This window comes from Poecilia reticulata, chromosome 4, assembly GCF_904066995.2.
Source record: "Poecilia reticulata chromosome 4, P_reticulata-male-v2, whole genome shotgun sequence".
In the NCBI taxonomy this organism is placed as follows: Eukaryota; Metazoa; Chordata; class Actinopteri; order Cyprinodontiformes; family Poeciliidae; genus Poecilia; species Poecilia reticulata.
In genome coordinates, this window is record NC_088833.1 from 32,292,630 (window position 1) to 32,307,219 (window position 14,590).

The following is a 14,590-nucleotide window of genomic DNA, read 5'->3' on the forward strand; positions in this document are numbered from 1 at the left end:
TTAGTCAAAAAGGAGTCAAATATGTTTACAGATCTGTGCCTGTTTGGCTAAATAAAATGTAATATTAAAGCCATGTTGTCATTTTTACGTTTGTGTACCCAGATTTTTGGAATATTAATAATACTACAAGCATTGTCTCTGAACAAAATTGTATCTTTAACACCAGTTGAAGAAACTTTTAATGGTATGTTATGGAATCACTATTGATTGTACATTAATCAACAGTGATTCCTTAACTTTGATTCAATATGAAATCAACACAAATGTGCATGTAGATCCAAATGTAGATGATAGTTGAATCAATATTGATTTCTAAGATTGAGTCAACATAAAATAAACTAAAATTTGCATGTAGGTCCAAAGCTAGATTATGGTCGAATCAACAAGGATATAATGTCAGTTATGGTTGACACTTTAACGTTGATTCAACATATAAATCACCAACCGCTTTCAATATTTCAGTGTCAGGTTTCAACATGGATTCAATATTTCTGCCTAACAATATTTCAAAGTTGATTCACTCATATTTTGCTACCTGGATTTATATTATGCGAGCATATAAACTTCAAAACATGTACAGACATGTGTTGCATAATGGAACCCACCTGTTGGACTATGTGTTTAGCATTAGCTACCAGGAATGATCCCTTTGCTCATTGCAATGTTTTTTGCTCACCAAAATGAGCAAAAAACATTTTGGTTTATGTGGACTCACCTGTATCCATCAATGAAACTGGCATTAATGTAATCAGAGCCCTCTATGCCTTTGATTGGCTGCAGACAGACACGGTTAGATTCGAAAGGCATAGTGTTTGCCAGACGGTTCTTGAATGCGTTCCATGGTAGGTTGGAGCTGATGCATCTCTGAGTGGATGTTTTAAGACTTCCATTCAAAGTCAGTTTCTAGAGAAACAGAAGGAATTAAAGGGTTAGACACTGTAGCTTCTCAAACGTGAAACCTTTCAACTGCCACTACCTGCCTCTGCTCTTTACAGAACAGAGAATGTGTGATGGTTGCAGTTACAGCCACACAAATGTGGTAACATCCAATCACACCACACACAATTGTTCTTTCAGTCTCATCACATTTATATTTGGGTTTCTTTAAGTCTAGGATTTAATTTACAGAATAACTGGGTTTTGTTTGAAAGGCAGCACATCATGACACTATATTTTAGTTTACACTGTTATGTTTTGGTTGATTTCACCTTTGTTTTTTTGAGTTACCTCGATGCCGGCTGCTCCAGTCCTTCAGGAGAACAAAGAGGTAGAGAAGGGGTGGAGCAAGCCTGCTGAGATTGCAAATTGGTTCATGCCACTACTCATCAAGAGGGGGGGAATGGGATTTTTCTGTGTTAGCTTCAGTTAGGTTTAGTCATTTTTCATTATTTACCCACATTTTTGTTTTGGGTTAAATAATTCTTTTTTTAATTTAAACCTTTGCCTGGCTTTCCTTTGACTGCTTGGTCCATCACAGAATGGAATGTTTCTATATTTATTTTTGCAATAAGCTTATGCACTTTTAATCTTTTGATAACTCTTTCATTTAAAGTCCACTAATTAATTTGTAGTTATATAGTATAAATTACAAGGCATTCCCATAATGTCCTGCAATTTGTTTATCAGGGTAATTAAAATAAACATTCTGTTTCTGAAATAACTAACAAATTGCCACATATTACTTCTTCCAAACATTCAACTTGCATGTTGGACCCTCTCCCAACTAAATTATTTGAAAAAGTGGGTTTTTTATTACTGCCCATATTTTAGATATAATTAATCTACCCTTAATGCATAGACCTGTTCTACAAGCTTTTAAGGTAATCAAACCTTTACTTAAGAAACTTTCTCTCAATTAAGATGCCTTTTTTAATTCTAGATCCATAGCTAATGTTCCTTTCTTATCTAAAGTTTTCGAGATAATATTTGATAATCAAGAATGTGAGCACTTACGCGGTAATGACCTGTTTGATGAGTAATGCCAAACAGGCTAGGACCGTCTCTGCTGGTAGATATCTGATTTTGCTGCTTTTGACACAGTTGACCACAATATTCTCTTAGAATGGCTAGAACATGTAAGTACCAGGGGAACAGCCCTAGGCTGGTTTAAATCCTGTCTGTCCAACAGATTCCAGTTTGTTCATGTGAACCATAAATCATCTTCACACTCCTCTCTCTTTACTAATTGAAATAATCATCAGACAGCATGTCTTGAGGACATCAAAATCTGGATGAATTAACTTTTTTCTTTTAAATTACGAGAAGACATAAGTTGTTTTTGGACCACAATTTCTGAAAAAGAATCTGGATGGCAGCTCAGTGCCATCCATGATCTGGATGGCACTGAACTGGCCTCCGATAATACAGTAAAGAATCTCTGTTATTCTTGAAAAGGACATGTCATTTAAATCTCATATTAAACATTTCTAAAATGTCCTTCTTTCATCTCACTCAAAATTAGAAATATTCTGTCCAGGAGTGATGCTGAAAAACTAGTCCATGCATTTATTACTTCGAGGATGGCCTTTTGTAATTCTTTACTATCAGGAAGTTCACAAAATACTGTCAGGGTCTTGAGTTGTTTGGGGTTTGTTTGATTATTATTCTGTGTTCATTATTTGCCTATCAGCCTTGTTTCTGCTTCATTTATGTTAAATCCATTCTTAGTTGTCCTAGTTTAATTATGTTCCTTATGTCCAGTTATTCTTTGTCTTCCAAGTTTTCTGCTTAGTCGCTTTCTTTCTCTCTTGTTTTCTCTCACTTTGAGTAATTAATTGAGCATACTTTACTGTTTAGGTTCAAATGGAAAATTTGTACTTTTTGTAAAGTGGATTCAGATTAAATTTATGAATTGGTGCTATATAAATAAGCTGAACTAAATTGAATTGAATAGTATTTGAAATGGCGTTAAAACATTAAGACATTGTACATTTAATTTTTGAAAGTACCTTATTATAATGTTTTTTAAGCATCATAAAGCAAAATGAACTAACCTTAAACTCTTGTTCCATGGCAGTAACATTCTCTCCGGGAACAATTTGAATGAGTTTCTGGAGATGAGTGTACAGACTGCGGACCGGGACTTCTGTTTTGCCACATGTTGCAGCTTCCAGAAGTGCTTCATGTACAAATATGTACTGATCCTCTGTTTGTACCATGTAGTTTCTCTGAGCTCGCATGCATGTCACATAACCATATATGTCAACAGACTTTTCGTACTTCATCCTCTCGAGCATAGCATCAATAGCAATAAAGCAGCCTGTGCGCCCAACACCAGCACTGTTGGCATACAAAAACAGAAAAAAAAGAGAGAAAATGACACTGTATGATACTTGACCACAATAGAAATCCCCTGAGGGAAAATGTGACATTTTAACATTGTGTATATGATTAGCAGATTATTTAGCAAACATTTAATTTACATCCTAATGTAAATCTAAGGTTTCCATTAGGATACAAAAAGCATCTTCTATATTTGACCAGTTGCTAAAATTACTTATGTCTCACCTCAATTGTACAACACGTGTATGCCTATTTCCTAATGGAAAAGTTGTGGATCTGTGAGGGAAATTCTAATTCAGTCAAGAATAACAAAACACTACTTACTGATTGACCATTCTTATTAGCAACTGTCAAAGAGTATCATAGACTGAGAGTACGATGAGATCCTGGCAGTCTGAGAAGCAGATACTCAGAGATCCAAGCAGGGGAATGGCGGCGCTGCGCAGCTGCAAGGAATTGATCACTAAGGGGTGAGGCAGAGCCACTACCACAGCAGCAAGTAGTAAACAGTTTACAGCCAAGGCTAACTCCGGGAGCCAAGGTAGAAAAGCCTTTTCCCTTTAGTCCAGAAGACTTTTTTTTACTCCAAACTGCAGCCACAGTATGTCCAGAAGAAAACATTTGCATATATTGAGTGTCTACAGAGGCTGATAATCTCCTCACTCAGCTCCTGGATCACTGTTGAAACTTTGAGTTTTATGTCAAATCCACATGAATTAAATGACAGAAACTAATTCTCTCACTGCATCTTTGATTCATTTTGTCCAGCTGCAGACTGTCCAATCAGAGTCAGGTATTGTGTGGTGCTTTTAATCAGGTTTCAGTTAATTAAATTCAAGCCTATGGAACACAAAATGTCACTAAAATCCCTCTGTCCTTCTAAAATGTTTCAGAAAATTGTAAAAATGCATTAAATCGTATTGAATTATACCGTTTGCCAAATATTGTGACACATATCATATATCGTATCGTGAGACTATTGTATCACTACACCTCATATATATATATATAGGGTGAGAAGGGAATTTATATATATTTTTATAAATATATAATTCCCTTCTCACCCTCCGCGGGTGGTCTCTGTCTCTCTCTCTCTTTCATCCTCTGAGCTCGGGTCCTCTACCAGAGGCCTGAGAGCTTGAGGTTCTCCTCCAGTATCTTGCATGTGCCTAGAACTGCACATTTCTGGACTGAGATGTCTGATGTTGTTCCTGGAATCTGTTTTAGCCACTGCTCCAGTTTGGGGGCGACTGCCCCGAGGGCCCCGATGACCACAGGCACCACTGTGGTCTTAACCTTCCAGGCCTTTTCCAGTTCCTCCCTGAGGCCCTGGTATTTCTCCAGTTTCTCCTGCTCCTTTTTCCTGATGTTGTAATCACTTGGTATTGCTACATCCACCACAACGGCTTTCCTCTGTTCTTTATCCACCACCACAGTGTCCAGTTGGTTCGCCATTACCATCTTGTCTGTCTGGATCTGGAAGTCCCACAGGATCTTAGCTCAATCATTCTCCACCACCTCTGAGGGTGTTCCCCACTTTGATCTCAGGGCTTCCAGTCCATATTCTGCACAGATGTTTCTGTACACTATGCCCGCCACTTGGTTATGTCGTTCCATGTACGCTTTCCCTGCCAGCATCTTGCACCCTGCTGTTATGTGCTGGACTGTCTCAGGGGCCTTCTTGCACCACCTACACCTTGGGTCTTGTCTGGTGTGGTAGATCTGAGCCTCTATTGCTCTGGTGTTTAGGGCCTGTTCCTGTGCAGCCAGGATGAGAGCCTCTGTGCTGTCCTTGAGTCCAGCTTTTTCCAGCCATTGGTAGGATTTCCTGACATCAGCCACTTCAGTTATTTGTCGGTGGTACATCCCATGTAGGGGCTTGTCCTCCCATGATGGTAACTCCAGCACCTCATCCTCTGTTCCCCATTTTCTGAGACATTCGCTGAACACATTGTCTGTTGTGGCTTTGTCCTTGATGTATTTATGGATCTTGGATGTTTCATCCTGGACAGTGGCTCTCACACTCACTAGTCCTCTGCCTCCTACCTTACGGCTCGTGTTCAGTCTCAGGGTGCTGGATTTGGGGTGGAACCCTCCATGCATGGTTAGTAGCTTCAGAGTCTTAACATCCGTGGTCTTTATCTCCTCCTTTGGCCAGCTAATTATTCCGGCAGGGTATCTGATTACTGGTAAGGCATAGCTGTTTATTGCACAGATCTTGTTCTTGCCATTGAGCTGGCTTCTCAGGACTTGCCTTATTCGTTGGAGGTATTTGGCTGTGGCTCCTTGTGACCTCATCAAGGTTGCCATTTGCTTGTGGTATTCCCAGGTACTTGTAACTCTCCTCAATGTCTGCTATTATTCCTTCTGGGAGTGAGACTCCTTCTGTGTGGACGACCTTCCCTCTCTTTGTAACCATCCACCACACTTGTCTAGTCCGAATGACATCCCAATGTCAGCGCTGTAGATCCTGGTGGTGTGGATCAGTGAGTCGATGTCTCGCTCGCTCTTGGCGTACAGCTTGATGTCATCCATGTAGAGGAGGTGACTGATCGTGGCCCCATTCTTGAGTCGGTATCCGTAGCCAGTCTTGTTGATGATTTGGCTGAGGGGGTTCCGGCCTATGCAGAACAGCAGTGGGGACAGAGCATCTCCTTGCATCGCCAGATTTGATGGACACTTGTGTAAGTGGTTTGCAGTTGGCTTCAAGGGTGGTTTTCCACAGCCCCATCGAGTTTGCAATGAAGGCTCTTAGAGTCCTGTTGATGTTGTACATCTCTAAGCATATGTAGGGTTAGGGGGTTAGTGTAATATAATATATATATATATATATCGCCTAATTTTTTATTTTTTTTCCAAGTCTTAAAGCCGGATTGGAAGCATCTCTATTGCTTCTCTATTGTCTCAAAATGTGTCAACAGTTTGACACATTTTGAGACGTCTGTAGGTATTGTTCAGTTATAGAAGCTGACAGACAGCTCAAGTGGGATTTTTGACAGCTATTGACACCTAGTTCTGCCGTGAGCATGGAGATTGAGGGCTATTGGCAAGAGGTTTTTGTCAGAGAAGACAATTGTAGAGCACTGCCGTGAATGGTCAAAAACGATGTGTGTCCGTGTTCCCCTATCACCCCCCTCCCCTTGGGCCTAGGAGAGGTTTTTGTATTTAAATGAAGTTGCTGAGAGCCATGTAAATGCAAATCAACTGTTGAGCACCGCCTTTTGACTCTTATTCCTGTTGTAGCTAACCCATTTTACCTTCTGTTCACCTGTTTACTAGACCCAGGACCTGGCCAAAACCTTTCAGTGTTATTAATTGAGAAATAATGAGATTTAAGTATAAAACAGGCATTAATGCTGAAAATGTTCTAATGTTACAAAGTCACACAATTGGACCAAATTTAATGTGACATTCACCATCCAGCACTGAACACACTTAGCTCTGTCAACTTTCATTTAACACTCCAGTCCAGTTGGTGGCAGTAATGCGGTTTCATAGTTGGTCAAGGAGCCGCCATTAAACTCCAGACGAAGATTTGCACCGGTGATTTGATGGATTTAGCTACTACTAAACATGAACGAAAATACCCGTGCGTTGTGTGAAATGGTGGAAAAGTCCCATTTCACGGATTTACCTTTTCAGTATCGTTTTGATATTAAGCAATGTTGCGGCAGAAAACAACAGATGACACCGCGGCGGTCCAACAAGACCGAACTCACGGTAAGAAAGCTTTTATTAATCGCAGGTGCAGCGAGGCCAGTTGCTTTGTTTGTTTCTTACAGAAAGCGGTCTGTCGTTTTCTTAATGCCGAAACAAGTGTAGGGTGAGATTTCGTATTGTAATCTCTATTACATGTGATGTTCTGAACTCTTAAAAATACTTGCATCTTTTATTTTTTTCAGACCTGAAAAATGGCCAAGCAGAACCAGCCAGACCTCAGACCACGGTGCCGAGGAGCTCTGAGTCCACCAGGACCAAGAGAAATTCAGTAAGTTATGATTTCACATTTAGTGAATAGTGAACACTCGCATATTTGTAAGGAAAACTGATCTTCCGGTTATTTTATTTATTTTGTTATAACGCAGTACAGCAAGGCAGAGTGTGGAACGCAGTAAAGATCTACAAAATGGCGGATGGAGGACGGAGTCATGAAGCCTGTATGTATTATGTACAGTCACTGCATTGATTCCCGACTGTAGAATGGCTGGTTGAGAATAATTTTAACTTATTTACTTATGTATTTCTGCTACAGTATTTTTTTAATTTTACATTTATTTCCAGAGTCCACAGAATGAGAGTCACATTTGTGTCAATCAGACTCTTCAGGAACGTTCTGATGTCCGTGATGAGGACAGAGATGCAACTGTGTGTGAGTATCTACTATTTTAGAATGTTGATGATATTTTATGCTTCAATATTGTTTATGTACATAATGTAATTATGCTATGTATTGACAATGCACAAAAATGTTTTCCAGCTGCATCAAGGCTCTACTGCCAGTCATCCAGATGTAGCTAAAGAAAGAAGCAGGTAATATTTATTACTAATCTAGAGATGTCACAATTCCTTGAATGATTAAAGTACTGTGATTTATTAAAATCCATCAAAGCAAATTATCTGCCTCAGAGTTTGTTGAATTATGTTTTCCTAATTATTACCAACTGTTTTTAATTATTTTTTTCTTCCTATTGTTTCCAAGTGTTTTCTCTTTTTTATTAAAGTTTTTATTTTTTGTAAGAATGTATTAATGTGCTTTTTTGTTTGTTTGTTTGTTTGTTTTAATGTCTTATGTGAGCATACTAAGCTGGAAGTTGCCTAACAATTTCACTGTAGTTTCATAATGACTAAAAGATGCCTGTAGCTCATAATGATTGTCTGTTCTGTGTTATCAGCTGATGGAGGAAGGCAGAGAGTATTGGCAGCTATGAGGCGGTGTCAGGTAGGCCTGTTGCGATAAATGATAAATCAATTAATCAGACAATAAATGAAACCCATCGACCTCATTTTAATTATCTTCTTTATCGTCTCTTCCGGCCTTTTTTCTTTCTGTTGATGACACTGAATGAAAAAAGGCTCAGCTCCGGTGCTCTCCACTGACCTTCCCTTCCTCATTTCCTTAGTCTAATGTCCAGCGTACACTACACGAGTTGTCGGCCCATTTTCAAACCCTGAGACACACATTTACCGATAGAAATCCTAGTTATGACGGTTCGATCGGGTTCGTCGTGCCGTGTGGTGTCCAGCCACATGGGCACAAAATAATGGCTACAAGTCCAGTTAACTAATTTTAAAATCAGGCATCAATCAATGCTTTACTAGAATCTACCTGTGATGCATGTGGCTCAGAGTAAAGTCCTGACTGAATGAAAATCATTTATCTATTTATGTCACGTTAACGAAGAACAGCTGAAAAGTTACCAGGTTTATCAACTGAGGTAGCAATTTGGCTCCAACTCCTCCTTGTCATTTCTATATTCTTTGCACGAAATGTTGAATAAATATTAATGTTGTTTCCACATATCATCTCCAATGTCCGCTGGACTTCGTGTTGCGGCATGTCAGCTGTTTGGGATTCCACTCCGTAATTTCCCCTCAGAGAGCGGAGGAGGAGAATCCGCGCTTTCTGATTGGCTACCTGTCACATTCAGCTTTAAACTCCCAGTCGGGGAAAACCCCTGATTTAGATCGGAGCGGCCACGACGATCTGCCGTAACACACCACACACTGCAGGATGATCGATTAGATCGGCCAACGATCTAAGATTGTCGTAAGGGGAAAATAGCGGCAAAAAATGGTGTAGTATGAAATACTGCATTAGCCTAATGGCGCAACTACACATTATTACTGCCAGATGGTCCAGAAATGGACAAGAATTTATGTCTTATTTTGTGTGCATACAGTAAAAAAATTAAATGAAATAAAGAAAAAATAACTTCTGTGCTTCTTTTATGTTCCTCATATATGAACATCTTGCATATAAGCAATATCAAATGAATATATTTTAAAAAGCATTTATGTTTTATATAGATTTTTTTAAAAATACAGCATTAATATATTAATGATTGGGGCGGGGTTTATTTATAAAGACATAAGTGCTATCCAATGGGCCAACAAATCACATGTCAATGATGAATTGTGATGTCATTGGTTTTCATCCAATGACTGAGAATCCACATGGGTCTGCTGAAGCGCCTTTGCATATGCTAGGCTATTCGTATGCCTAGCATATGCAAGGCCCCCCCGCACCTCCACTCCCCCCTCCTGGGATTCCGCAATCGACAGATTTCGACTCCTGTGAGTCGTGAGACACTGAAAATGCAGACTGTCGATTGCTGTCGGTATCTGTCGCTCACGAGCTGCGTTCGAGTCAGAATACAGGGTCAAAAATCCCACTTTTCGTCTTGTGATAGGTTTATAGTTTATGCATTTATAGCCTTTATACCCTGTAGTCACGCATCATGCTGGTTTTATTATTTATTTATTTATTTTTTCAATTACGTGATTCAAGCCATACCAAATGCTTTGTCTACTTAGTCAGCCAGATTTAATGCGTGCGGACATCTGAAAAACTTCTCCCATAAACTTGAGCCAACAAAATAGTTTCTGTCTGTTAAAAACGCAACAGACACGAAATGGAACAGCTACTAAAACTACATTAGCAGCATTGAATTAAATCTCCCGTTTGTTGCTCATCTCTGCGCAGTGCAGCAGATTTAACTCATCATGCAGCGCCGGTCCAAGGCTGTATGAGGCCTTGAGAAGAATTTGACTTTGGGGCCCCTCTTTCTGCTAAAATCATCAGCACCTCTACCAGCTTCTGTGTTAGATTTAGTGAAATGGTGGAGTAGTTTAATTGGCCAACCTAAAAAGCAATAAGTGATAATCATAGTTTATTAATTTGTAGTTGTGCACAAACAGTTCAAACTCAAAGATTAAACTCATAGAATCAGATTGTTGCTATGGTAACAAAACCATGTTAATCTAACCATGAAGATTGCTCTTTGAACTTTCACAAAGTGAACTTTCCAGCTCCTTAAAATCTTACGTTTAAATGTTAAACACTTTAAAATGTATTAGCTATGCTGAAAACATTAAAGTTCAAATTCTGCAGCATTGATAATTGTAATAAACAAATGTTACATTTATGTATCTGTAGTTAGTGTTAAAATATTACTATTTATGGGGCCCTGAATCCCTGGGGGTGTCAGGAGGGGTGGTTGATAACGGTGAGGAGATGACGCTAGGCCCAGGTTATGATGGAAAACGATGAATTTAATGACAAAGATCTTACAACAAGGAACAACGGGGAAACAGCACGAGAAAAACTGGCAGCACGGAGAAAGGTGACATCAATAGACGAGGACCCGACGAAGAACACAGACAACAGGGGAGACTAAATACACACGGGGCAATCAAGGGAACGAGAAACACCTGGGAGACAATCAACGGGGAAAGACGCAGAGACAGGACTAACAGGGAACAGGATCACACAGAAACTAGAAAATAAACACATAGAAACACGGATCATGACAGGGGGACCTTATAGAGCCATTGACTTAATTTGGATTAAACAGAATTGATAATAATTTTAATTGTATTTTTTGATTAGTTGTTTGTAAGACTAATTGTGGGTTTAAATAACATTTCATTGGCGATGTTTTCCCGTAACAAGTAGTTACCCAATAATATTTTTATATTTTCTCTCTACAAAAACACGGTGGACTGCCTTGGCGCCCTGACCACCAGGTTTAGCAAGTTTTCTGGGAGAAATCCTCCGGAACTACTGAAGGAATTGACACAAAATCTCTGAAGAAGACCAGCGTAACTTCCTTCAAAAAATGTAAACAAAAACGGAGCAGTGTCAGATTTTAGCAGTTGTAGAATTTCTACATTGATAAACATAATTAATTTGGATATCGCCTATTGGCCACTAATTCTAGTGATGCTCCTACATGCATCATTACTACCCAGCTAGTCATGTCCTCCAAACTGTACTGCTTCAATTCGGAATGAGCCGTAATCTGTCACAAAATGATCGTAGCACCCTTATTTCTTACCCGGTTTCCATAAATATTGCTTAAAGTAAAGGTGAGAAAATTGCTGATATTTTGATATGTAAAATATGTATTCTCCTTTGATATATATATCAAGAGAGATATAAGCTCTGTAAGTACCTGTTGGTTGTCATGACCTGTTGCCATGACAACCAACAACACTTCCATTAACCCTAAAAGCAAAGACTAATAGATTGACCAGAATGCCCTGCACTGTAGTTATCGTCCTAGCTACGTCGTAGCGATTGGCTGCCCTGGGTCACACTGACTTATAGTCAGGCTCACATGAGTCATTTGTGATTGGAAACACAAACTAATACAGAACATGGAACAGGTTACAAAGAACAAGAGAAATTGAGGAAATTCAGATATTTCAACAAGAATTAGTGTTCAAAACTTCACTGATGAAGAAAAAATGTGTTTACCTGCAATGAACCACCATAGGACCAGCATCTGGTGAATTATATGTCCTAGCTCTACGAAGAAAGGCTAGTGCTGTGGTAGGATGCTCAGGCACTCCATGATCGGGCCAGGACAGAAACTGCAACTGTTGCACTTCTCGTTTCTCACATGATTCATTCTGTTACAGCACAGAGATATTCGCTTTTGATGTCAAGTTAAAAAGGAGACTTAGCTTGTAGAGTCTACATTTATTGAATATTGCACACATGAAGTTTATAGAAATGTACAATATACTCTACAGCAGGGGTGTCAAACTCCAGTCCTCAAGGGCCGCTGTCCTGCAGTTTTTAGATGTGCCACAGCTACAAAACACTGGAATGAAATGGCTTAATTACCTCCTTCTTGTGTAGATAAGTTCTCCAGAGCCTTGCTAATGACCTAATTATTCTATTCAGGTGGTGCAGCAGAGGCACATCTAAAGGTTGCAGGGCAGTGGCCCTCCAGGACTGGAGTTTGACACCTGTGCTCTACAGTAACAGCATAATGGGTTTTAGTGATAATTTGTTGCAAACCCAGGTTATTCTGTTTAGTAATCAAGACATACTGATTTGGTTGAAAATGGTCTTAATCACAGGACCCTTTTCGGCTTTTCTGCTGCTCCGGCCTAATGACAATAGGTCTGAGCCTATTGTCATTAGGAACTCACTGGAACAACAGTGCAGGAACTGTGCAGTGAATACTGCAAATCAATTATTTTCCTTAGATCAAACAATTTTCTAACTAATTGGAATAATTAACAGCTTAATACATTAAGCTGAGTTAACTATCTTAGGGTTTGATAATTAGGGTTTAGGGTTTGATAATCCTAATTATCAAACAGTGTACTGTTTGATAATTAGGATCAATTGGAATGTACATGTTATTGAATTAAAATTACTTTCTTTTAAGGTGCCTTGAGATGACACTAGTGAATTAGTGCTATATAAATAAACCAAATTGAATATTCTTTAAGCATATCCAATCATTTTTATTTTTAATTAGTCTTTTATTGAAAATGACTTTTGGAAGTCCTTGTCAAGAAAAGACTACAAAATATTCAAACTTAAAATACATAAAATGCGTTTACCTTGTAAAGGCTGAATATTCGTGTGACATAAGTTGCAAGTTCCAAAGTTTCCAGTATGGTCACTTGAATTGTTCCATATGTCTCTGTACCACGACTAGGCCAGTATTGGTCACACTTAACCCGCATACAGAGGACAATGAAAAGCAAGCACACATTTTGTCTTATCAACAATTGTCATTTAGAAGGTCAATAGCAAACCACAAAACATCTATATAAAAAGAAGAAGCAGAAGTATTTGTACTGTGTTGCTTGCAGTGCATTTAAGTCAGTTGTTGTTAAGCTAAAGACAACAACTGAGAGGGGTTGCCTCTCAACGTCAGTGCGTTGAGAGGCAACGCACCTGGCAAGCCTTTCCAGGTGTGCCAACTGGAAAGGCAGAAGATAGCTATGCAGAAAAAAGTAGCCCGAGTCTCAGGTCTTAAAAGGATCATTTGGATAATAGCTACTCCTTATTCTATACATTTTAAATACAATACTTCTAATAAAGTATTTAAATGTGTAGGTAAAAGGATCTGTTGGTCATTAGAGTGACCACAGGCGATAAGGCCAATTCCATGGAGAACTGTAAAGTAGCAGGTATTTTTGCCAAGTTAGTCTTCATTTTAAACTCAGACTACAATCACTCTGTAGTCTTTAGTGTACCACTAAAATGTAGATGCAGCTCCCTGCCTTTTCTCCCATTTCACTACAGTAAATTGTCTATTCAAACGCCAATGCTTAATTCTGACCAGAGTCTGGAGCTTTGCACAAAACACATTACACAATGAGAAATATTGTTAAAAATTAATAAAGGCTATGTAATAACTCTTGTATGTGTTCTACTTATTCAGGCAAAAAGCACTGAGTTTTCCTGTGGATAACTGATAACATGCTGAACACAAGAGGGAAAAAAACAAGCAAAAAGGAAAAACACAAAGAACATGCTGTACTTTGGGTTTTAAAAGTCAAAGAACTGCATGTAGGTACGTTACTGTTCTGCTTAAAATCAAAACACAAGAAGCTCACCCTTGACTTCTCCTCCAAACGGGTCATCATAACAATTGTGCAGCTCCTCTGCTCCCACACCATCCTCCAGAAATCGCAAATTGTCTCTGGCAGTGGCCCTTGTGTGGCGATATAAGCATTCTGTTTCCTATAGCCATCTATATAGTTGGCATTAATGTAGCTGCTCCCTGGAATTCCTGGAAGAGAAAATAGGAAGGACCACATTGTAAGAAGCAAGTTTAACATTTTATTTTGACTTTGTTAAAGACTTGCTTTCAATTTCTATCACTGTATTGCAGTTGAAAGCAGATATTTACACTTTAATATCTTGAAGCTTTACAATTTAAAACCATGTTGCTTACCATTCACCAGTGTGAGGACGACCCTGGAGTGGTCATAAGCAATAACATTTGCATAGCGGTTCTTAGATCTGTTGATCTCAAGATTAGAATGCTCCCAGGTCAGCTGCTGTCCTGGATCAATAGTCTGAAGCACAAAGAAAGGGAATACTTTCACATGTAAACATGTTTAGATCATTTGTGCTAACTCTCACCCATATTTCTATATCTTGTGAAAATGACATCCTTGTATTTCCTCTTAAATTGTATTAAATTTTTACTTTGCATTAACTCCTCATTTAACTTGTTCTGTAATATTACACCATGAATTGACATACAAAAGCTCTTTCATGTTGTGCATGTACTACAAATCCTTAAGTTTGAGTAACCCCTTAAGCTATATC

General features: G+C 38.9%; 1 protein-coding gene and 1 long non-coding RNA gene across 4 annotated transcripts in view; one reads left to right on the forward strand and one right to left on the reverse strand.

Moving 5' to 3' along the window:
- Nucleotides 1–14,590, reverse strand: part of ptprfa (protein tyrosine phosphatase receptor type Fa) — a 163,656-nt gene that overhangs the window by 24,334 nt on the left and 124,732 nt on the right. Inside the window, exons 24-29 of the mRNA XM_081606667.1 lie at nt 14,211–14,334; nt 13,870–14,045; nt 12,865–12,978; nt 11,762–11,916; nt 2,994–3,279; nt 716–903 (exon numbers count right to left, since the gene is read on the reverse strand). Of these exons, the coding sequence (XP_081462793.1) occupies nt 716–903; nt 2,994–3,279; nt 11,762–11,916; nt 12,865–12,978; nt 13,870–14,045; nt 14,211–14,334 (1,043 nt within the window). The remainder of the gene's footprint in view (nt 1–715; nt 904–2,993; nt 3,280–11,761; nt 11,917–12,864; nt 12,979–13,869; nt 14,046–14,210; nt 14,335–14,590) is intronic.
- LOC108166252 (uncharacterized) lies at nt 5,986–11,755 on the forward strand. 3 transcript variants are annotated; one of them, XR_014087391.1, is made up of 4 exons: nt 5,986–7,439; nt 7,564–7,651; nt 7,760–7,812; nt 8,175–11,755. It is a non-coding gene; the product is annotated as an uncharacterized LOC108166252 (long non-coding RNA). The 3 variants fall into 3 exon arrangements; XR_014087392.1 differs by having other exon boundaries at nt 5,986–7,002; nt 7,185–7,439; nt 7,564–7,812; XR_014087390.1 differs by having other exon boundaries at nt 7,564–7,812.